Source organism: Monodelphis domestica, chromosome 3 (assembly GCF_027887165.1).
Source record: "Monodelphis domestica isolate mMonDom1 chromosome 3, mMonDom1.pri, whole genome shotgun sequence".
Lineage (NCBI taxonomy): Eukaryota > Metazoa > Chordata > Mammalia > Didelphimorphia > Didelphidae > Monodelphis > Monodelphis domestica.
The window spans coordinates 325,284,881-325,311,099 of record NC_077229.1 but is presented as its reverse complement, the minus strand read 5'-3'; the positions used below and the strand labels follow the sequence as shown (position 1 = coordinate 325,311,099).

The following is a 26,219-nucleotide window of genomic DNA, read 5'->3' as shown; positions in this document are numbered from 1 at the left end:
GAGAGATTTAGTGTATATATAATAAAGTGTATATATATGTGTGTGTGTAATATGAGATGTTATCTAAATACAATTGAGGGACTGAGATCAATAATAAAAAAGCAATTATAGATTAGAGAGAAAGAGATAATGTGTATATATGGTTATAAGGAAGAGAGGGTTAGAGCAAGTTGCAGAGGCATGAGACTAAGAGGGAGAGAATTCTAGAATGGGAAGGTAAGGGAGAGACACTTAACTGAGGTTTAGGGCTCTTTCTCTGGTTTTGACCTGGAGAGACAGGCTGCTTTTCCTTAGTGGCTGATACTACCCTTTACTACCCTGAATTCCCTAGCCTGTCTTGCAGTCCTGTCTGGCTGCCCTGCTGCTTGTTTGCTGAGCTGTTTTATCTATTGCAGTTTCTGGTGATCCTGAACCATCTGACATCCGAATGTGAGTCCAGGCCTGGGTCCTTTTGGGTCTAGGACCTTCCCTGGGCCCTATTAGGCTTACACAGACCCTTTCCTTAAAACCAGCTAATGGGGGAGGGGTTAGTTTAGCCAAGGGGGTTTTAGGGATTTGGGGGGTTTAGGCAGTTAGAGAAGATAAGAGTAGGGAAAAATCACTCTGAAGAAATCTCTGTGAAGAGAGATATTAGATCCTGCGGTATTAGTTAAGAAATTAGCTATAGATTATCCGATACCCTTCTACCTTATTTCTTTTATTAAACCTACTTTCCATTTTATTTGAGCGGTCTGTGTGTGTGATCTTAGAGTCAAGCTCTGCCTGGCTGGGTTTCTTGGCCTTCCCAAACCTATTAATCTTTTGATACTGGCCAAAACCTATCCATCTGGTCTCATTCCTTAAATCACCCTCCTAACAATATGTACATTCTACTTTAGTCATAAAATTATCCTTGGTCAGCACATTTCATGTTCCTGGATCTTTCTTCCTTCATCTATAAAACGAAGGGATTAGATTAGATGACCTCTAATTTATCTTTTAATTCTAAATTCATGTTTCTAAGATCGTGAAACTTGCAAATGATGCACTGTGTTCATTCCCACTTTTGTTCAGATTATTTCCTTCTCTCAGAATGTCTTCTTCTCTATTTATCCAAAGTCTCCCCATTCTTGAAAGCCCAAGAACAAGTCCTACTTAATATATTAATCTTTCCCAATCTAATCTAAAAGTGTTGATCTCTTCCTTTTCTGATTTGAAGATGGAACTTGTGCAATCTATTCCTTAACTACATGCTATCTCAAATGTTTTATGTTTGTTCATCTTTTCCCTAATGGTGAATATTACATACTTCTTTTATATGCTTTATAATATTTACTACACAATAAATATTTATAAATTTATAAGTCATTTCATTTTTAAAATAAATTTATTTCTTGTATAAAATTATTATTTGAGTTTGAGTGTAATATTACAACAAAACATTGAATCTTCTGTACTACCAGAGAAGGCTTCTGCAATAAAAATATATAATCCCTAAAACAGAGAACATGGAATATGATTAATATAATACTTGATGCACATACATTTTTCTAAGAAACTATTTCATTTTCTAAATACTTCATTTCTGAAAAGATTAAGAATAACCCTTTAAATTCCAAATGAGTTAATTATAATTTTCTCAATTCCTAAAGCATTGAAACTGTCTTCACATTCAATGATCATAAATTTAATTTTAAAATTAATATAGAGAATTGATCAGCTTGATTACCTTACAACTTGGTAAACCTTTATCTGAGACTTTTTTTTTTATTCCTAGGGAGTGAGTGCTCATGTCCACTGACCACCTCACTGAGAGAATTAGGAGATATCTTTGGGGATATTCCACGTAATGCCAAAAATTGGGGAATATTCATTAACTCCCCTAAAATGGGAGCCTTGATTATTGAGTTGGCCCTTCCTGCTTTTTCAGAGAGATCTTGATAAACTTAAGCATGGACCAGATCCAAAGAACTAAAGTCCATCAAAAGTGGGTAAAGGGTAAAGGGGGTAGAGAGAGGTTAGTACACCTACATAGCTTCCTACATCCCCTTTCCATGTTCCCCCACTAGGAGATTTTAATACCTCCGTTCGTTGCATGTGCTCTAAGCCATATGTCTGGAAATGAAGAGGAGGGTGCCTATACTATTCAAATAATTCAGCAAATAGTCCAGATAGTTCATGATAGTCCCTTGCTGCTCTTTTGGCTCTAGAACCACATATATGATGCTCTTTTCCCGAAGTCTCACACTACACTGGAATTCTTCAGCTCTTCTAGAAGGCTGAGTCCTTTAATTCTCCAGGAAGTCAATGAGAACCAGGAGATCACCTCTTGAGATCACCATCCTAACCCTAACCCTAAATTCATTCAGGAGTTCTGCACACAATACCAGAAGACTGGGGTTCGGGATTCCCTACCATTCTATTTCTTGGTTCCTCTTTACATGGCTGTCTTTTCTCCAGGTTAGGGCCAAAAAATTATATACCTTACCTCTCCCCTGGTTGCAGCTAGGGACACAAGGCCCAAGAATTTTTACCAGTGGCATGTTAGAGCACTTGCAACTGCAATGGGTAACTCCCTGACAGCTATTATAATTGAATAATGTGGGGAAAGAGAGGCTATAAACATATTTTTTACTATTTTCTTTGCTTTAAGTCTTTGGAATTTCAAAACATTAGGAATAATTTATAACCAAAGGGCCAAAAAGTTAAGAAAATTTCCATTCTTCACAGAGAAAAGTAACTTAAAGAAATGCATGGAGTTATATACAAAACATACATACAACCATTCACACCTACAGTATTCATTAAGGTTGTACAAATCTCCCCCAGAGGTGTAAGCCTCACAGTTTATGTCTTATGGTAAAATCTTTCACACACACTCACTCACTTAACTTGGTAAGGAAATGCTATGCTTTTTCACCAAACTAAGCAGTGAAAAATACATCCAAGATCACTTCAGGTACCATAGAAAGTTATATAAAATGCATTTGAGGCTCTTTGATCTCAAAATAATTGGATATAAATGGGTACCTGAATCATTTTTAGTTAAATAAGTTATAAGAAAAAATACAACATAAAGAACTTTCTTTGAACTATCTTCTCCTTCCATCTTCCAGAAAGGGTAGATGTTTCTACCCTTTCAAAAGAGAAAACTCCTAATTATTACTCTTAAATTGGTATGATCCCAAGTCTTGGAAGATTACTTATGTAAAAATTGCCCATAGTCAATGGCCCATTTGAACTCGGCTCTATGCTGACTCTACTTCCATCATTCTATCTATTATACCTGAAGTGTTAAATGTACCCCACTTTGGAGTGAGGTCTGAACCAGATTAAGATGTAATTAGGAAATACAAACAAAATGAATTAAAATACAGCATAATATAGATAATGTATGTAGCCTACAAAGGACCTTATATAAAGTTTGATACCACTGAATTTCACCACACTTCTTAGCAAACAATTACCACCACAAGCTAATTTTTGAACATTAATCTTTAATGATCATTTTGGGGGTATTAAATTAATTCTTTGAAATTTCAAACATCATTCCAGCAGATTAGAAAATAATGAAAAAAATACCTTTGGAAACTTTAGAGATGAGTAGGAAAAGGGCACTGTTGTATTGATGGTCTCTATAAAACAAAACATTTTTTTATTAATAATCAACATGCTTTCTTATCCCCTAGGAGAAAATTGAATGGTTCTAATAGTTTTTACATCTTTTACAGTGTACACTTTATTTAGTTAGTCAGTCACAGACAAATTTGGATGTACACACACATAGGGAACATTTATGGCTAAGGCTCTTACATGAAAAAAGCAATTAACATACTTTTGTCTATGTGTGTGTGTGTAATTAATTCTTACTTTCCATCTTAGAATCAATATTGTGTCATGGCTCCAAGGCAGAAGAGCAGTAAGGGCTAGGTAATGGGAGTTAAGTGACTTGCCCAGGGTGACCCTGTTAGGAAGTGTCTGAGGCCACATTTGAACCCAGGACCTCCTGACTCCAGGCCTGGCTCTCAATCCACTGAACCACCCAGCTGCCCCTCCCCCCAATATACTTCTGACTCTGTAGGACTATCAGTGTCTTCTAGGGGTATCATCAGATTGCTCTCTGCCAGGTCTGCATCTGGGTAACAAACGCCTCTGCTGCTTCCCACTGGCTGGTATCTCTGCTGTTACTTGCCCCTCTGTGTCAAACTATTCTCTGTGCTGCTACTTTACTGGACTTCTATTGGGTGCTATTTCTTTTCCTGTAAGAAGAGGCCTGGGCTCTGCCATCTTTTAGTTTAGAGTCCACAGACTAAGCTGCCCTTTCAGATTGGCATACAAGGTCAACAAGCTGAGAAAAAGCAGCCATTCCATAAGAAGAAAGATCTATCAGTTCCCAGAGACTTAGCTTCCATAGGCCAAAGGGTCTGAAAGCACAATAGCCAGCCAGTCAGCTATTACACAGCTTCTAAATTCTAATTTGGTGTAAATGGTGGATTTTCAGCATCTGTGGCTGAATACAGTCCCAGGAAAACTTTCTGGCATAGAATTAAAAATTCCTGGTAATTTCCACCTAACCTTCTATGGGGATCATCCTGTGCCATCAAAATCCATTGGGTACATGAAGAGATTCTGCCAAAGATTAGAGTGTGTAAGACTGAGGCACCATGATTTCTCCCTCATCCACTAAAACCCTCTATACCTCTCATGCCAATGAATAGGTGTGGGAAAGTGAAAACAAAAATGCTAGATGTTATTGCTAGTAGTATTTTAATGCTTATACTTTACAAATATTTTCTCATTTTATCCTAAAAAAATCCCAGGAGATGAGAGCTACAATTATCCTCATTTTACAAATAAGAAAAACTGAGGCAATCTTGACTGAAATCTTGACTCTAGGTCTAGCACTCTATCCACTGCATCCCCAAATTGGGAGGAAACTCTAGCCCTGCACCCTGAATTCTTTGTTCCAAATCCCTGCTTCTGTATCTTTTTTTTTTTAACCTTTACCTTCTGTCTTAGAATTGATAACATTGGTTCCAAGGCAGAAGAGCAGTAAAGGCTAGGTAGTTGGGAGTAAGTGACTTGCTCAAGGTCACACAGCTAGAAAGTGTCTGAGGTTAAATTTGAATCCAGGACCTCCAGTCTCCAGGACCAGCTCTCAAACCACTGGGCCACCCAGCTGTCCCTATAATATAGCTTTAATCAGCAACAAGTTTCCCAGGTTTTTAGTTACCCTACAAGAGTAAAATTCAAGGAGAATTCATACTTGGCAATCAAAGGAAAAGATATTATCTGGACACAAATGACTAAATTAACTCATGTTCTTATCACTATTCTTGTTGTTGTTCGGTTGTGTCCAACTCTCCTCAACCCTGTTTTGGGGTTTTGTAGGTAAGGATACTGGAATGGTTGCCATTTCTGTCTCCAGCTCATTTTACTGATGAAAAAACTAAGGCAAACAAGGTGAAGTGATTTGCCTTCACACAGAGTCACACAGGTGTCTGAGGTCACATGAGCATTCTTAACTTCAGACATAGTACTCTGTCTGCACCACCTAGCTGCCCTGTGATCACTGCTAAACTTCTCAAAAATCAGTCTATGCTTTGTACCTTTGTACCTAGTCACTTCTTAGTTCCTAAAATTTAATTTTTGTTAAAAACCCTTACCTTCTGTCTTGGAATCAATACTGTGTATTGGTTCCAAGGTAGAAGAGTGGTTAGGGCTAGGCAATGAGGGCCAAGTGACTTGCCCAGGGTCACACAGTTGGGAAGTGTCTGAGGCCAGATTTGAACATAGGACCTCCCATCTCTAGGCCTGACTGAGCCACCCAGCTGCCCCCCACTTCTTAGTTTCCTCTCTCTGAGGTCTCCAGTGACCTTGGCTGCCAAAATTAAAAACTTTTCCTGGTTCTTGTTCTTCTTGATTTTTCTACAGCATGTGTCCTTGAACATTCTGTCTTTGATATTTCCTCTTATCTCAGATAGTTCTCCTCTCATCTATTTGACTTCACTCTTGCAGGCTCCTTCAAGGCTTTAGCTTCCTCCTCCACCTCCTAAATATGGGGATCCTTCCAAGTTTTATCTTCAGTCCTCTTATCTCTCTAGGCTTCTCTCTTGACATTCTCATCTATTCCCCAGGCTTCAACTAGTACCACCTCTGTGCAGACTCTGTGCATAGTCTATATCCTGTCTAGACCTTGCCACTAAGTTCCAAGTCTGAAATTCCAACTGTTTGCTGACCATCTCTATTTTTATTGATGGCATCATCATCTTCCCAACCACCCAGGTTCAAAACCTTAGAATCACCTTAATTTTTCCCTTTTTCTCATCCCTTATTTTCTACCTCACCCACCCACCATTTCCAATTCTGATCTTCATTACAAGCTGGTACTGGACTATTGTAATAGTCCCTTTACTGGTTTCCCCACCTCTGTAATCTCCCCCTCTCCAATCCATTCACCTCAGCATTACAAAAACAATTTGTCTAACTGACAATATATATATTTGCTAATGCACAGATGGGATCATTTGCTTTTTGCCCCAAACTCAGCTTCTCGTTGTCCACCTAAATAGGAACATATGTTGTTTGTACCCAGATCGCATGCTGCCTTCTCTCTTCTCTATACATTTTCAGGTTCCCACCCTCTTCCCTTAACTCAATTTACAAAAATTCTTCTCCTCCTTCATTATCCAGTTTAGGCACCTACAATTCCATGAGTCAGCCAATCAATCAGCAAAGAATTTATTAAGCATTTATTTTATTCAAGGCACTTTACTAAGCCCTAAAAAGTGGAGGAAAACCCAGTCCCTGTCTTTAAGAAGCTTACATTCTAATAGGGGAAATAATGTGTATATAAACAGGTACATAAAACATTTCTTGAAGAGAAGATGCATGCTTCCAAAACGAAGCATTTGGCCGAGTCTTAAAAGACAGAGATTCTAAGAAATATAAGGAGGGAGAGCATTCCAGGCATCAAGGAGATGAAAGATGGAAATTTCCATGAAGTCCTCATCTTCTTTGACTCCTCATGAAAGCAATCTCTCTTTCATTATTTCTTTAATTATTATATTTATTATTTATATATCATTATATATTATAGTAATTATTATATTTTATTATATCTGTTATTAATAACAATTAATATTGATAATATAATATATAATATATAATTAAAATAAAATAAATATTTATAAAATGAATAAATAAAATACATAAAATGAAAATAAATAAATAAATAAAATAAAAATATATAATATATAAATATATAATATATAATAATGATTAATAATAAATAATATAATTAAATATTACAAGTTTAATATATTAATTATTATATTTATTTAAAATATGCAAAATACTTTATTTTCCCATTTGATCCTCACAACAATCCTGGTCAGTAGGAGTTATCATCATCTTCATTTCACAGATGATGAAAATGAATTGAAAGAGGGTAAGTGGTATGCTTAGACACAACTGGTAAAAAGTCTAAGGCTAGATTTAAACTAGATTTCCTAACTCTAGATCTAGACTTCTATCATTTACATCCCCCATGAGTTCCTCTTATCACCTCCTATCATAAAGATGAAAGGTAGAGAGTAAAGAATGATACATATGTGTATATATACATACACATTTATATATGCATATAAGCCCTTTTGACATGGCTGATGCAGAAATTTGATTTACTTAATATATATGTTTGTAACAGAGCTTTGTTTTTCAGTGAATGGATGATAGGAAGAAGAGAAAGTAGATTTTTACTGATTTAAGAAAATAAAATTTGATTTAAGAAAATAGAAAAAGTGGGGAAATCTTCAATTAAGTGTGCCAATGTAGCTATGACAGAAAAACTGAGCCTGAGTTCCACTCTTGGGTGTGTTTTAGCTGCTTAGTAACTCATCCACTACAACTGTCTCCTGTATTAGTCCTCTTCTCTCCACTATTCTCCTGGAATATTGCTATAACCATTAAAAAAAAAACCCTGACCTTCCATCTTAGAATCAATACAGTGCATTGGTTCCATAGCAGAAGAGCAGTAAGAGCTAGGCAATGGGGGTTAAGTGACTTGCCCAGGGTCACACAACTAGGAAGTGTCTGAGGTCACATTTGAACCCAGGACCTCCTCTCTCTAGGCCTGACTTTTTATTCACTGAACCACCCAGCTGTCCCTACCCCATGATACTTTCTTAATTGAGTCTCTCTCTTTCTCAAGTTATCTCCCCACTAAAATTCATTCTCCAATCAGCAGCCAAAGTAATTTTCCTTAAGCATAGGTCCCTTCTACTCAATAAATTATCTTAGCTCCCTATTAGTTCCATAGGTTACAGTCTTAGAGAGCTATCTGGAGCACTGAGGTTAACTGAATTACCAGGGCTACATTAATAGTATATGACAGAGAATTTGAACCCAGATCGTCTTGATTTCAAAGATAGCACTCTATGAAGTATATCACCCTTTCTTTCCTAAATAATTTATTAGGCCACTCTATAGTGTCATGAATAGAGCACTGAGCCTGGAGTCAGGAAGACCTGAGTTAAAAATCCAAACTCAGTCATTAATAGCTATATGACCATAGTCAAGTCACCTAACCTCTGATTGTCTCAGTTTCCTCAGCTATAAAATGAGGATAATAATAGCACTGCTTCCCAGGATTGTCATGAGAATCAAATGAAATAATATTTGTAGTGTCTGATACATAGTGTCATATAAGTGTTTACTATTATTATGTGTTGCATACTCCTTTATTGTTTATGTCAACAGTAAGACACTACAAATGAAAAAAGAAATACAATGAAACAATATATTTCTGTTTTAATTTTGGGATAAAATATGGCATTTCAATAGTACCAACAATAAATTCAATAAATACTCTTAAAATATTTTTCAGCTACTTAGGAAATTTAAACATATCACACCCCCCCCCAAATAATTTCATCTTAATGGATAGGAAAATCTTAAATAGGTTTATTTCATTTAACTAAAAAATGTGTATGTATATAAATATGTATCTATACATACATATAGAAGTTTGTGTATGTACATACACATGATTTTGTTCCCTTAATACCGATCAGGCAATAGAATGAAGATAATGAGGTTTTAGAATACTGGCAAGGGGTTAACAACCTCTCATATTTTGTCTAAGTATGAGCCCTTCTATGATCTCCTCGGCATTAAAGAAATGACCGCACCCGTGCAAGGCTTTAAATAGCTGAGCAGAGGGGGGGGGGGGGGGTTTGTAGTTTGGTAGATCATAGGAAACAGAGTATAAGAGAGCCCTCTGTGAAGGCAGAACTAAGCTCTTCACTTCTTAGGTGGGAGAATGAGAGGATTTTCTTTCTTCCCCTGCTGAGAGGCCAGCTTTTTAATAGCAGAGTTACTTGCCCAGTGACAGTTACCCAATTCGGCATTTATATAAAAAATCAGGGGATTTTGAGACTAATTTGAAGAAGTAGAAATCAATTCTCCAGAATGACACAACCACAGAGATCTAGTCACTTGATGCCAAGAAGGGTGACACTAGCAGCAGCAAAGAAAACTCTCCTTTAGCAGCCAGAGCTAATTCTATCTATCTTCCTATCATCTGTCTGTCTATCTATCTCTCCATCTGTCTGTCTGTCTGTGTATGTATGTATGTATGTATGTGTCTATTTATCTATCTTTCTGTCTGTATCTGTCTGCCTATCTATTTATCTATCTCTCCATCTCTATCTACCTATGTGTCTGTCTACCTACCTGCCTATCTATACGCAATCATATATATATATATACATTCACACATATGTATATACATATACAGTATATATCATTTCTCCTTTCTATATATACTATATACACACATATAAACACACATAGTATATAAAGTTTATCCTGTATACTATAGATACACATAGACACTTACATATAGCAATATATACCATGCATGTACATATAAATATGTGTATTTGTATATATACATATAGTATAACACTGTTACTATATATATAATATGCCATAATTATGTCTTTAACAGTAATTAGCTCTGAATTCAATATTCTTAAATTTTAAATGTTTTTCAAAGTATTTTTAGCTCATTTCTAGAGTGCTTTAACATGTTGATGGATCCATGATCACATATAGATATTCGCACAGACACATATAGACATGCATACAGCTACTTTTCAGACCAGAGATTTCTTTGGGGGATGGGATTCTGAGAGAGAGAATATATAAGTAGAGACAATGTAGCTATAGATATAGAGACAGATGACTGATATAGATAAAGATAGAGATGGAGATTATATAAAGATAGATACATTATAGATATAGTTATAGATTGTATAGATCTACAATTTCATCAGAATTGCCTCTATGAGTGCAGAGCAGCAACCAATTTAATCTTATAGAGCTAATCAAGGCACAAAAAGATTAAAAGGACTTGTCTAGGGTTACTCATCCAGTAGATGTGAGAGGCAGAACTTTAGGTTGTCCTATCTCCAAAACTGGCTTTCTAGACCCTATGCCATGCTTCCTCATATAGTAAAAATAAAATGAAATAGATTCTTACCTCCTTTTAAAACTCTGCAGAATGAGTACTTATCATCAACCCCACGGCATATAACTTCTTTTCTCTTTGGTACTATTATAGCTGATCTTAATTCCATATGAACATTAAAATATAGTTCTTTCATGTCTTTCCCTAAAATAGATATATTTCTATTATTTCATTATCACACTTAGAATTGAAAATGTACAAATATAAATAGAAGGAAAATATAAGCATAAAGATGAGAATAAAGAAGAAAGCAATGCTAAATTATATCTCTATCTAGATTTTAATCCAGAAAATTATTTTGGCAATTAAATTTTAATTTAATTATTGAAAATTTCAAACAACTATCTATAACCATTCTTCTTAAGTATTTTTATTACAAACTTAACAAATATGAATATTTCCATTAGCAAGAACAAAAACAAAGAATATTGTATATGAAACCATGAATCTCTGTTATATACATACTTTCTTTTTTAACCCTTTCCTTCTGTCTTAGAATCGATACTGTACACTGGTTCCAAGGCAGAAGAGTGGTAACGGCTAGGCAATGGGTGTTAAGTGACTTGCCCAAGGTCACACAGCTGGGAAGTGTCTGAGGCCAGATTTGAACCTAGGACTGTCCCATCTCTAGGCCTGGCTCTCAATCCACTGAGCCACCCAACTGCCCACTATACATCTTGATTTTTAAAGCATATATTTAATTTAACACAAGTGCTATTGTTGACTTCCAGAAAATTGGATGGGGAACAATATAACAACTTAATATAGTCCTTTATTTAATGTTTTCTCTTGAGGGACCTTTTAAAAATGTATTTCCCTATCACCTTTACAATGTTTCCTTACCATTTGCAAGTTTATTTCATCAAACAAACTGAAGATTAATATTTAAAGGGAAGATGATAATGCTTATTCTACCTCCCTCCAAGTAACTACCTTGCACTACTTCTCTCCCAAAGCCTTTCTTTCCTCCCCTGGGGAAAACACTGTTCTGTACCAGTATGCTATTCTGAACTTCCTTCTGCTATCTCCTATATATTTAAGATATTTCATTGGTGTTCTTTTCTTTCTTTTTTGGAGGGAAGAGAAGGAGCTTTGCTCTCTCTACCCTCCCCACTCTCTGTCCTCTCTCAATTTTAAAGAATGAATTTCTTTCCATAGCCTTTTGATCCTCCTTTTCCTTTTGGTCCATTCTACTTTTCATGGAACTCTTTACTTCACTGGATTTTTGTGCCTCTTTTTCCAATTGACCAAATTTGTTTTTTAAGCTATTTTCTTTTTGCATTACTTTCATTTTTTCCTTTTTTTTCTTACATTTGTTTTATTTGATTTTTTAATTCCTTTTTGAGTTCTTTCAGTGACTGAAGCCAATTTTCACTTCTCACAGTCCCCTACTGATTCTGTGCCTTGCTCTTTGTCTCCGTAAAAATTTTCTATGGTTAGGTGTTTCTTTTGCTATTTGCTCATTTTCCCCAGCATTTTTTTGGCCTATCAACTAGGAGTTCTGAAAACTGTTGATTCTATCTCCTCTGCTGATGGCTTGCAAGATTCATCATTCTGAGCTATTTTGCCCTAAGGGGCTAAGGGGTTCACCAAAGCATCAGTTTGAAAGGACCAAACACTATGGACTTCTGAGCCTCACTGTAGGATGATGCCAGGGCCTGAGACTTCAAGGGATGGGTATGGAGTGGGCAGTGTAGGCAGGGTCCCAGGATCCCAAAGTTAGTCAATGCTCAGTTGCAAAACCTGGTGAGGTGGGGGGAAGGGGCAGCCAGCACTCCACTGTGTACAGTTTTGCTTCTGGTTCCCTCTTATCCTTTGAAAATTGACTTTCTCTGCCAACTTTCTCTCTTTCTCCCTTCCTTCCTTCCTTCCTTCCTTCCTTCCTTCCTTCCTTCCTTCCTTCCTTCCTTCCTTCCTTTCTCTTTCTTTGTTTCTTTTTGTTTGTTTGTTTGTTTGTTTCTTTCTTTCTTTCTTTCTTTCTTTCTTTCTTTCTTTCTTTCTTTCTTTCTTTCTTTCTTTCTTTCTTTCTCTTTTCCTTAAACCTTACCTTCCATATTAGATTCAATACTGTGTAATGGTTCCAAGGTAAAAGAGTGGTAAGGGCTAGGCAATGGGGGTTAAATGACTTGCCCAGGGTCACATAGTCAGGAAGTGTCTGAGGTCAGATTTGAACCTAGAGAGGCATGGCTATCAATCCACTCAGCCACCCAGCTGCCCTCTCTGCCAACTTTCAAGTTGTGTTCAGCTAGTTTTTGATCCATCATTTTGAGGAGCTTTTTAAAAATTGATTTGGAAGGACTATCAGAGAGGTTTCAACTTTCCCTGCTACTAAGCCACCATCTTAGCTCCACCCCATCTCTCTCCTCCACACAAAAAAGAAATAAAAGTTCTATCTTATAATGAATAGGTATAGTCAAGTAAAATAAATTCACTCATTAACTGTGTCAGAAAATAGGCCTCATTCTGTACCTCTATATCATCAATCTTTTGCAAAAAGGTGAAAAGTAACCTTTATCTATCTTTCTTGTTTTTCATTAGTTAGATTTGTCTAACTTTAAGAGTAGTCACTGTGAACCCCAATCTACTTCTTATAATTCATTTAAGTTTTCATTTAAGCATTGCATTTGGTACATGTATAGTAAGTATTGATATTATTTCACCATCTATAGTGTTTTAAGAATGATGTTGTTTCCCAGCTTATCTCTTTTAGCCATGTCTATAATTATTACCTTGTTTGAGATTTAGATTGTCATCTCTGCTTTTAAAAAATTTTCCTGAAGCATGATAAACTCTGCTTTTGCCCTTAATTGTAACTGTATGAATCTTTAAAACTATTTTATTATTAGACAACACTTCCTGCCCTTGTTATTCTCTTGCAGGCTTCAGTCTAGGTTGAAAGCTAAGTGGGAAACATCAGGGACCTATTTCTAGAGGAAGACATTCTACATTCCCCTTCTGAATGATTGGGGAACAACCTCTTTCCATTGACGGTGTAGCTGTAACAGTTTTCATCTTTAAAACTACCTAAAGTTTAGACACCATGTACTAAGATGATATAAGGGGCAGTCCACCTCCACCTTCTTCTTTTAGGCCTTGTGGCCTCCAAAATTTCACTTAGGATTTGGCCAATTTCTTTTGTCCTTTTGGTTCTAGAGGCAGCCAATGGAGTTTCCATATCCAGAAGCCAGAGTCCTAGAACTTGAACCCAAGAGAATCTTTGTACTTGGAAGTTGGTGGGATTGATGCTATATAGGGACTAAATTAAATTATAAATCTGATATCCTCTTCCCGAGAGATGAAAGTGATAGAATGAAGCATTATATACCTCCCAGGTATTGAGCAGAGTATGGATGTTTATATGTTTGTTCTTACTATGCCTTTGAAGTAAATATTCCTTTATAAGAGCTAACATGATTGTTAAGTGATCGAATGAAACTTGAGGTGCTGTGGACTCCTAAAATTGGAGGATATAGTTTATAAGAACTTGGGCCAGTAGCAGAGAATAGATACCCCTAAATATCCTTAAGGACACCTAAGAACCCTGGAGGAGTGGTAAAATGTAATATATCTGACTTTCAGGCAGTGGAAGTCAGAGAAATCGCTGTTACATTGATAATTCTGTGTCCTCATTTAACAATGGTAAAAGATTTGGTGAAATGTGGGACTTTTAGTCAATGTTAGATTTGTAGACTTTAGGAAATGTACATAATGTTTATATATAACTGACTACTGAGAATAATTCAAAGTCAATGTCATAATTTGCTAAGGATCAGTTTTTCAACTCAACTGGTATACATGGAAAAGTTCCTCTTCCTTTTCTACACAAACTCAGAATCATTGGCATTCTAGAGACCTATTTATTCTGCAGTTAGCAAAGGGCAAAAAGGTTCTCCTTGAACAGCTGTTTGGGTACTCAGAATTTCTAGATTATCTAAAAAATATTATTCTTAATAACAGTAATAGTAACTATCATTTATATAACTTTAATATTTGCAAAACAGTTTACAAATAAAATATGTCTTAACTATATTATTGGTACATCCTTCCATATATCAAGGATCAATGATCATATCAGTAGGCATAAGTCCCTCTACTGGAACAATATTATCTTTAAGGAATATTATTCTTTATCCAGAGTTTGTGCTCAAGGACAGATCTGACTGTGTCTCTCCTGTCCTCAGTACTAATTCCAATGACTTCCTGTCACCTCTAGAATGAAATATAAATGCCTCCATTTGCCTTTTAAAGCTCACAGCTGATATCCAGCCTCTTTCTTTCCTGTACTCTGTTATGGCCAAACTGTCCTCTCTGTTCCTCACAAATCCCACTCTTTTCCCAGACTCCTTGCCTTAGGTTTGGCAGAGTCTCCTTCCTGGAATGTTCTCCCCTTCATAGCTTCATCTCAGACCATCCCTTTCTTTCTTCTTCAAGACACAGCTTAAGCACTTCCTCCTACATTAAAGCCTTTCCTGATCTCCCAAGCATCAGTACCTTCTCTTCAAAATTACCTAATTGTATTTAACTATTTACTTTATATTGATTCTATATATATTTATGTATGTACATGTTATATACCAGGATGAAATGTAAGCTTCTTAAGAGAGGGAATTGTTTCATTCTTTGTTTTTGTAGCCTCAGCATCTAGCATGGTACCTGGCATGTAGAAGGTGATTAATCATGTTGGCTGATTGATTGATGGATTGGTTGATCATTGCAAAAATCTCCAAATTAGTCAAACTGTTTCCATTCTCTCCCCTTTCTAAACTATCTTTCATACAGTTGTCAAGTTAAATTCCTAAACACTGTTCTTACCCTGTCATTTCTCTACTAAAATATCTTGAGTGGCTCCCAATTTACTGAGTCTAGGATAAAATGGGAAATTCTCAGGCAGCCATTTAAAGTTCTTCACAATATGGCTCTACGTCTGCCTTTATAACCATAATTCACACTACTTCCTTTCTTATACCTTCTGTCTCAGGCAAACTCACTCGCTAGCTGTTTCCCATAGGTAACATTTTATTTCTTATGAAAATATTTTTGCACATGCACTCCTTTCCACTGCTTTGTAGAGTCTATATTTTCCTTTCAGGTACTTCTCAATTGCTACCTCCTACACAAAGCTTTTCCTGATCTACCTCTTGAAATTACTTTCTATAACTTTATATTTAGTTATCTGGATATCTGTTATATCTACCCCCAATAGAACATATGCTTCTTGAGGGCAGGAATTATTTTTCATTTTACCTAAGTACTTAGTGCTATGCTTTACACATAGTAGTATCTAATAAATATTAAATTAATTAAATCAAATGGAATTTAAAAGAATTGAATTGAAGAAAGAATTAAAAATGTAAGAAGGAATTGGATTTGGGGAGTCCTATCCTAATTCTAAGATCTTATGAATTTATAGATCTTAAAGTAAATTATTTTCATTCTTACTATTACATCTGACTCACTGTTAAACTCATAATTTATACTGAAATACAAGAAAATTAAGGATAGTCAAAACTACAAGACTCTTTAATGGCACAATTTGGACTATGAATATTGTTAGATATTTCTTGTATCCTTTAAACTAAAAAACAACATAAGAAATAGACTTACGTGGCACATAGTAAAAAGACAAATTTCCTCTAGTCTTCCTCCAACTTAAACAGGGATTAATATTTATTATTGGTATGGGCTTCTTGGCATCTAAAAGGAATAAAGATCATGCCAATAGATTATCATAAATTACCTCTTATTAGTACAACTTTTCAAGTTCCCAGAGGCACCCAGATACTTATTTAACAAGTCTTTATATTGAAGACTTTGAATGAGATGAGTTTCAAAGTCAGTTAAGGATAACTCAAAAAATCTTTTTAAAACATGATTTACCACAGAGTTGTATTTTTTAAGTTTTATCTACTCTTTTTTATACTTCTTAAGATCTATTTGAATCCTGTACTTGCTGATCTTAAATAGAAGTATATTTAGTCAATTAAACCAGTAAGTGACAAATGCTGGTGGAATGGATAGATGGATAAGTGGAAAAATGGATGACTGAATGAATAAGTGAATATATTTCCCATATTTTAAAGGAAATCAAACCCAAATGGCTTTTTAAATGATTATTACATATGGAATCAATCCATCCAAATAATAAACACTATTATTTTTTACCTTCTTTAGCTTATTTCTTTCATTTAATTTTTTCTACTAGGTACAGGGAAAACATATTTACAATTATTTTTATCAATTTTATTAATATTTCTCCTATGAAAACACTGTTAAATCAGATAAAATTAATACACATGAAAGGATTTGCTCCTGGAAGCTAGGATCTAATGAGAGGGAAAGGACTAATAACTCAGTGTTAAATTGGGACCCTTTATGAGGTGATCCCTTTATGAGGAACAAACAAGTCCTTTGAGTAAATTAGATAGGAAGCAATGTCATAGGATGAAGAATAACAGGTCAGACTGAAGTCTGACAGAACTTGAAATAGGGAGACCATGAGAAGCATGGTGAAACTGAGAGAACAGAAGTTCAGATACCATAAAGAGAAGTACCAGAAATCTGGTAATAAGTCTTTGGTGTCTTTTGGGACCCCAGATACTATTGCTGAAACCCCACTCCAGACTAATTCTCCTTTCTCTTTTGGAGGCATCTTTTTTTTAATCAATTTTTGTGAACTTATGAAAACCAAATAAAATGGACTTTGCCCTATATATGTAGAACAGAAAAAAAAAAAGATCATTTTTCCTGGCATTGTCAACTTCTATAATATAGTTCAATTATCTTTTAAAACATAAGCAGCTTGGTAGCAGAATGGCTAGAACATTAGGCCTAGAGTCAGGAGGACCTGGGTTCAAATCTGGTCTCAGATGTTTCCTAATTATGTATGACCTTGTGCAAGTAAAACCCCATTTGCCTATCCCCTGTTGCTCTTTTGTCTTAAGTGTTGTTACTAAGACAAAAAGAACTTTTTAAAAAATAAAATAAAACATATAATGAATTTAAAATGTAACTTCCAAAGCTCTCCTATTTTTCTCTGATTCTCTCAAGACTTCCTTATACTTTATTCTCTGCATTTTAAAAGGCTAAAGACTTACATTCTGAAGAAAATGAGGGTATATTATTCTGTGCATTTTTAAAATGTTTTATTCTTTCTTTTTCAATTTTTTTGTTTCTCCTCTCCCTAGTTGCCCCATTCTTCTACCTCCAGGAGATCTGCTATTACTTCTCCCTGTCCCTACTCAGAATTCCCATCACTTCCCTCAACAATCAATTCTTCCCTGTTGATAAGAATGACATTGAAAATATACCATATTAGCCCAAATATAATACAACCCTGAATATAGTGCAATCCCAAGGATTTTGAAGGGTAACTCAGAAAGAGGAATCATCCATTTTATTTTCTCCTTTTAAATTGCAACTTTCTCTTAACTCATGAATAATGCAGTCCCTTTATATTCAAAGTCCTAAAAGCAAGTTAAAGAAGTTTTTCAAGGTCCTAAAACAAGTTAAAGAAATTTTAGTGCCAATACTTTTATTAAATATATATTACTTTTATAGATACTTGAGAGAAACTACCTTCCAATATTTAATCATTTTCTCCTTCCTCTTCTATTTCCTCATCTCCTGAAGTGAAAACATCATTCAAGTCATCCCCATCACCCTCTTCTTCCCACAAAACACCATTTTCATTATCATCCATACTGTTTGATATACAATATTTTTAGATCCAAGCACAATAGACTCGGTGGAGATTTTGTACCAAGCAGTTTTGATCCAGTTCCCTAATACAATGACTAACAGTTTCTTCATTTTCCCCAATGGAGTAAATTCATGGTTTCTGGCCAACATCCATTTACTATATTCTTTCCTCAAATGATCTTTGAGTGGTTTATTAATTACTACATCTAATACTTGTAATTGCAATGTCGTTCCTCCCAGAATAACAACTAGGTTCGTGCACATTAAAGCAATTCTCTTCTTTATATTTTCAGTCAGGTAACCCTTGAACATATGAGCCTTTTCCCCAGGAGAATCTGGACATGCTTTTTTATGTATGCTGAGGTGCATAATACCCAATTTATAGTTTCAAAGCTGGAAGTGCTTGAATAGAGTGCAAATGCAACTTTCAAAGGTACATATTGGGGGGGGGAGGAAACATTGCACTATATTTGGGCTAATATGGTAATAACCTTGTGTTTGTCCCCCACATTATCCATTGTATATTCTCATGATAAAAAAAAAAATCACTTTTTTTTTCTATTTGTCTGTACTCCAGTGACTGGCCACCAGGTATCCTTCTTTTTCTTCAACTTCCTCCTTAATATACATGCTAAATCAATCTCCTCCCTTTACCTGTTTCTTTTGAATAAGATATATCCATCCAGGGCCATAATCTATTTATGGTATTTAATTCTACCATGTCTCAGTAATACCTTTAGGGTCATATTTCCCTACTTTTATAAGGACCTTGAGTTCCTTTTATTTGTGAGGTTATTATACGTTAGAACTAGGGTTAGGCTGCCACAGAGGACAAGAAACGCTGTGGTGTATATTTTGCCTTGTATTTTGACCCTTTTCTTAATTGGAGAAAAGGAACAGCACTAGCTAGCCACTTTAAATTATATCTTGTAGAGGAGCCGTATTCAACTACTTGGAGCCAAAAGAACTGGGTTTCAGGTTGACCCACCACTAATTTGCTGGGTAATCTTGGGCAGATAATACTTATAATTCTCATCACCACCACTTTACTCCTCTGTAAAATGGGGAGTGGGATAGTTTCTTCCCTGTTCATTTTTTAAAAGATGAATTCCTTTTTTTTTTAAATCAATTTGTCTTAATCATTTATTTGCCAGTAGAGTGCTATAGACAGACACAGTATATATAGATTTTAGTGAGATATTTGTCAAAGTCTTTCATGATATCCATGGATATTCAATGAAATCTCTTCTTGTTCTCCTTAATCATTAGCTTCTATTTCCCTTGGATACAGAGAGGGGGAGGGCTAGATATGGGTGATTAATAAAGCCAATGACTCCACCCACTCAAGACCTGCTGAGCTTCATGGGCTGTAGGCAGGTCACAAAGGGCACAATCCTGAGTTTGGGGTCAACAAAAACAGCTAAGTAAGGGGGCAGTATGATCCAATACCTGAACTTCTAGAATTTAGTTATCCATTAAAGTGAACAAAAATTAGCTGCCCTTTGGGTCAGAGGAGTTAGAAATGCAGGTACAAGATGAGACTCATATACTTGGATACTACAACGTGGCGTTTGGTTTTGCTCAACCAATGCTTAATTGTTAGAAGGCTTTTTTTTTCTTTTTCCATGGAGGGGGATGAGAGGAAAAGAACATAAATGCTTGATTGGAAAAAAAAGAGAGAAACTTTTTTTTGACCTAACTCCAGCCACAAATTGGGGACCCCTGTTTCTCCTGTCCATACCTAATCCCAAGCTCACAATGTGCTTTTCTGTCCATCCTGAATGCCCCTGGGACCATTAGAGGGTAACCCATAAAAGCCAAGGGAACACATTGAACTCTTCCAACTGGGATTCAGACAGAGCTCAGAAGGACCATTTTCCCCATCTCCTTATAGTGGGAGCTGAAAGGTGTTCAGTGCACTGGGAAGGAGATGTTGTATTCCTGCCTCTGGACAGAACAAAAGGGGTACAGAAGAAAGTAGAAAACAAAGGCAGTCCCATGGGGAGGACATGGTTCCATGAAGGTAGGGGAGCAGCTACTGAGTCACCCTCAGTTGCCACCCTTTAGGGGCCAGATGGGTCAGCCTATAGCATTGCTCTCCTCTTCATCTTACCCTATGCCCTCTGGTCAGTGATGATAAAGCCCTTCCTTCCTGTCCCTGCTCACCAGTACCAGATCCATGAGCAAAACATCTGGGCCTCAAAAGAACCAGACTGTTCTGACTGGACTCCTGTTGCCAGGCAGCACAGTTCTAATACACCTCCTACGACATCACACCTGGCTATCCCAGAGCCACTTTTGGTCATACACAGAACATCTGAGAGGCTAGAATCTTTATAAGCATTGTTTCCCCTCCATGAGCTACTAGGAATATTAACTATTGGGGCCAGCAGGGAGGCCAAGAATCAGAGATGAGAGGTCATCTGAGCCACTCCACCACTACCATCTGTAACACAATTTCAACTGTAGGTACAGCAGGCAGCTTGGCTGGAGGATATTGGGGGATCCAGATATATTCAAAAGACATCCACATCCCAGAGTCACACAGCTAATAAGTGTCTGAGGCCAAGTTTGAACTCTGGAAGGTGAGACTTCTTGACTCCAGGCCCAGAATTATGTATATTAGAATAACTCATTACACTGAAGATAAGATGAAGAGACATAAATAAGTCAATACATAATATGAGGAAAAACTTCCAAATAATCAGAACTATCTAAAGGTATGCTTCAGGAAGTGATCCAGGGGAAATTATTGCCAAAACCCCCTTACTAGAGATTTTCAAGCAAAATTGCCTCTTGATTTATTAGTATGTCATAGAAGAGATTTATTTCAAGTACAGGTTGTGCTGTATGGCCTCTGAGGTCCTTCAAACTCTGAGATTCTGTGAATCTTGTATGATGCACATTAAGGAGTGAAAATATGTGGCCAGAAAGCAGAGTAATATGAAAAAAAAATCTACAAATTTTAGTGGCCTGTTTCTGAGGACCTGTGTTCAAATACTAACTGCTATTTATTTGCTATAACTGTGAGCTTACTTTTTAACCTAATTTTCCTCAACCACAAAATGAGAGGTTTGGGCTATATGATTTCTAAGATTTCAAGGTTTCCAAAACATTTCAGACGTTACCATCTTTGAATCTTGTAACTAACCTAAGGTTAAGTGTTATTATTATCCCTATTTTATAAGTGAGGAAACTGAGGCACAAAAATGTATGACTACTTGCCCAAGATCACAGAGCTAGTAAGCATCTGAGGCAGAATTTGAATTAGGATCCTCCTGATTCCAAGTCCAGCACTCTATTCTACTCCTTGCCCCTTAAACCATTTCTGAGAATGAGGCACCAAAACCCAGCAACTTCAACATCAATATCCTTTCATCTTTAGATTTTATGATTCTAAGAGTCAGCAGTCAAACTAATGAAATCATAAACTGCAATTATAGAAGTGTAGAGTCTGGAGCAAAAGAGATTATAGTCAATATTCTGGCCTAGGTAGAACATTTGGGGCATTTTCTGTAGTTTTGGACATCAAATTTATTAAGAGCATATGCAGAGCAGCAGAGAAGGGAGTTATAAGAAGGCCAGAGTATCAACTGAAGGAACTGGATATATATTTAGCCTAAAGAAAAGAAGCCTTGGGAGAGATATGAATATAAATAGGGAGAAGTAATGGACCTGTAATTTCATTGAGATAGGAACTCCTGGGTGAGAACACTCCCTCTAAAATATAGCTCAGCACATTCTTTGCTATTTGTAGTCTTAAAAAGTTATCTACATTCAAATATTTGAATATTTGCCATTAAATAGGAGAACTAGGCTTTCTTTGTTTGTCCCTAGAGGGACAGAGCTAGAACTACTGGGTGAAAATTACAGGAGGCATATTTCAGCTCAACATAAGGAAAAATTGCCTCACAGTTTAGAGCTATTAACAAAGAGAATGAATGAGCTGCCTCAGGAAATTCCATGGAAGCAATCAAGTGGAATGGTCAGGATCAGTGACTAGACCCAGAGAAAGTGGCCAGTCAGGAGAGTTGCAGTAGTCTGAGAAGAAAGTTTGTCAACAAACTCTTTGTCTATATAAAACACTGAAACTCTTTTCCTTAACCTCCAAAAATGAGGGCAAAAAACCAGGAATGTAACCAAAATTGGGATTCTGAAGAGGCTAACAGAGCCTTTAGAAACCCTAGCCCAGCTGAGAAATCAAGACTAGTGGAAAACTAGCAATGTTTCCACCACATCAATGACCCTGAAGGACACAGAAGCCTATCAGTTGGGGAGGGACAATGGAAAATAACAGCAGACAATTATAGTGTTGGGATGAAATCCTGAACAGAACCCAAGATACAATAAGCTCACCAGTGGGGGCAGTGGGGAAGAATTATCATTTAGGGGCAAGCAGAGCACAAATCAGAAAAACTAGTCTCATGTGAAGGACAGAAACTTAAAGGGCTGCTAGAACAAATGAGTAGACAGCCCTTCTCTCCAGTAGTCACAACTAAAGCATTTCTGGCCCTGCAGGTAGGTGTCTAAATATTGCTCTTGTGAAAACTCACCTTCAAAACAACTGATAGTGTGAAGTTTGTAATACACTTACCACAGGAAGAATATGTTATTTCTGCATCTTGGGAGTTGCAGGTCCAATCATTTTTCATTGATTCAGTGAATGTGAAAGTAAACAGGATGGAGAAAAATACAATCTGAAGCATAATTATCTTTTAAAGCTTCAAAATGAAAAAAGGAGAGCAGTGAATTAGTATCTTACTCTTTCCTGTAAGAAGAAAAAGTCTGACTTAGTCATCAGTCACATGATTTCTGGCTTCCTACTCAGTTTTATTTCCTGTTTTTCTGATTTTCAGTATTTGTACTGACTGCCTTCCAGTAAACAATTCCTGTAAGAAGAGAAAGAGGAGGAAATAAATGCCAACATATTTGCTCATTTCACTTTTATATACAAAAAACAGCCACAATATTGAATGTGCAAAGAAGCTAATGTTACAGTTCACCATACCAAGTGAAACTAAATAAATGTCAAAATAATCATGATCTGAAGCCTAAAAAAAGATCTTCTCCATTACCAGAATAAAAAAAAATGCAAGTCACAGTTGCATGCAGAAATGTTGTACAAGAAGGACATTAGTGTAGAAAAGAATTGGGGGATTCTACTTTAAAATGGAGAAACTATGCCCATTCCCTCATTTTACCAATAATACCCTCCCCCACAAGAACTGTCAATCATATTAGACAGGCATTGATAATTTGAAATTTCCTTTATTCCTTGGACAATTAGATTTACCTTTCTAGTACTCAGTTTTCTCACGTTATAAAGGGGGTTGGAATGGAATCACTAGATAATTTTAAAGGTCTTTTCCAGTTCTCAATCATTATTCAGTTGTAAATCATCTAGACAGGAGCCAGAGAATGTGGAAAAGAACAATTCACTCTTCCTCAACATAGTTTTATCTGCTGAGAACAGACAATGTAGCTAGCTAGGCTCTGAAGAGAGAGCATTGCTCTGCTTCTTGTGCCTACCTTCAGGCTTATGAAAGCAATTGTAACTTTTAATGCCAAAATACTTTTCCTTTTTAAAAAATTGGTAAAAGCCTTAGCTGTCTTTTCAAGGAACCAGCTAGTTGAAATAAGATGAAAAAGTTCTTGAAAAGGAAATAAGAAAAAATAAAGCTATGTAGATAGAACCTACTAGGCAGTTTGGCACAGTGAATAGAGGGGATGATGATCTTGAAGTCAGAAGGTCCTGGTCAGAAGGCTATATATATGAAGAGATGTGACAAACAACATGAGACAATGGGAACTTCGTCAACTCCAAAACACTGAAACCATGCATCATGATTTAATTGTTGAAATCACATGATGATCTTCCAAGGAAGCCTTTAAATGGATTCTCTTTTAAACTTTTATAACTTCTTTCCAAATAAAGATTTTAAATGAATGCTGTGTTCTGTTATACATGCACAAATATGTGGTATAAGGCATGTTTTTTACCATAGTGATTTAATTGAATAAATTGGTTGAATGAATTCAAATGCTTAAGTCTTCAGATATGAGCTTACAAACAGTAGTAATTCAGATTTGATTACACACTAAAAATCTTAAAGAATAAAAGGATATTACAGACTTAGGAGAAAAAAAAACAACCAACCAAACATCAACTCAATTCCTGCCTTATACACATTTACTTTTATTTTAAAAAAACAAACCCTTACCTTCTGTCTTGTAATGAATAGATACAAATATCTATTACAAGACAGAAGAACAATAGGGGCTAGAGGCAATTGGGGTAAAGTGATTTGTCCAGGGTCGCACAGATAGGAAGTGTCTGAGGTCAAATTTGACTCCAGGTCCTGCTGATTTCAGGCCTGGAGCTTTATCTACTGTGCTATCTAGCTGCCCTACACATTCACTTTGACATATACTAGCTCTGTGATCATGGAGAAGTCATTTAAATTCTCAGCTTCCTCTGGGAAAAAGATTTCAGGCACCTTTCCAAGACTACAGATTTATGACTTCCCCATATAACTGCTGTATTATAAGTTTGAAGCAAACTTCTCTGTTGCACACTCACACACCACACCCCCCATTATACATATATATATATATATATATATATATATATATATATATATATATATATATATATATATATGCTCTAAAGCTGGAAAGAAACTTTGAAACCAGAATCCAATCCCTTTGTTTTACAGATGAGGAAACTCAGGCACAATGAAGTTAAGTTACTTGCCCAAGGTCACACAGCTAATGTTTGAAACAGAATTTTAACCCAGGTCATGTGATGCCACTCCAAATCTTTCCCTGAACCCTTCAATTATACATATATAATTGCCCACCAGGTACCTCTCAATTATCCTGAGGTGACCCACAACTTTAATTTGTCAGAGACTTCAGTGTTCTGCGATAGCCAACAGCAAGAAATAATATTAGGAATTCAAGTTACAGCTTAGGAATCATCAAAACGATCCATTCCATTCTGCTTCATTCTGGTTCTGGTTTACTGTCCATGCAGCATCTGGGGCTAGAAAGTATATGATAAATCAATTCCAGATTGTCTATTCATCATAATTTGAACAATAGGCATAATTCATCCAATTACCCTGATTCCTTCAATTATATACATCTATCCACTATACTAACTCATTGCCTCTGGTCCATGAACATGAAGTAACATGAGACCCACATCAAACATTAGAAAACTGGAAAAGATTTTATAATAAACTTCTTGCCATTAGCCATACTTGAATTTGGTCATAGTCTATATGCCCTCTATGAAGTTATGGAAATGGTACTAAAGAAAAGAAAAATAAGAACAACAACTAACCTAGATGACATATTCAAAGCTGGTTAGAATTAAAATAGATATAATTTTGAGAGCACCGAAGGCTCAGTTCTCAAAGTACTTTGAAAATAGAAGAAATCAGAGGTGAGGGGGAAATCTCAGACCTTATTACCACAAAATGTTAATAACTGCCAATTCATGTCTATTCTCATCTCTACATAATTTATGTGAATATAATCCACAGAAGGAATGAGACAGGAACAGGCAAAACTTTCAGAAGCAATATTCTACAGTAAACAACTCAACAAAGGATGTAAAGAATACAAGATCTCATCATTCATAGTTTGACTATTAAAAAAAAAAAAGCATTTCCTCTTGTAGTGGAAAATGCCACCTAAGAGACTCATCTTCAAGATCCATGCTTAACAATCATATTCTTTGAAAGACGTAACAGCAATAACTTTAGCTGATTATACGTTGTTCCTCATATACCCTATACTTCAGCTAAATGGCTATTTGATTGATGTTCTACATACTTGACATCTTATCTCACACTTTGCCTTTGCAGCTTGTCCCTTGAACCTGGAATATTCTTCTTCCTTATCTTTTAGAACCTCTAGATCCCTTCAAAACTCAGTATTGCTTCCTTCAAAGAGCTTCTCTTGAATTTTCCCATCACTCTATATCCTGTACTTCTAAATA

General features: G+C 36.1%; 2 protein-coding genes across 2 annotated transcripts in view; one reads left to right on the top strand and one right to left on the bottom strand.

Annotated features, from left to right (window-relative positions):
• The window catches only part of ELOC (elongin C), a 90,155-nt gene that overhangs the window by 8,968 nt on the left and 54,968 nt on the right, over positions 1-26,219 (top strand). The gene's annotated exons all lie outside the window — the stretch shown is intronic.
• On the bottom strand, positions 1,348-24,782 carry LY96 (lymphocyte antigen 96). Its single transcript, XM_007486952.3, has 5 exons — positions 22,806-24,782; positions 16,118-16,207; positions 10,526-10,657; positions 3,562-3,614; positions 1,348-1,473 (listed from the first exon to the last, which is right to left on the bottom strand). The coding sequence occupies exons 1-5, from the start codon at positions 22,915-22,917 to the stop codon at positions 1,387-1,389; spliced, it is 474 nt and encodes a 157-aa protein (XP_007487014.1). The 5' UTR covers positions 22,918-24,782; the 3' UTR covers positions 1,348-1,386.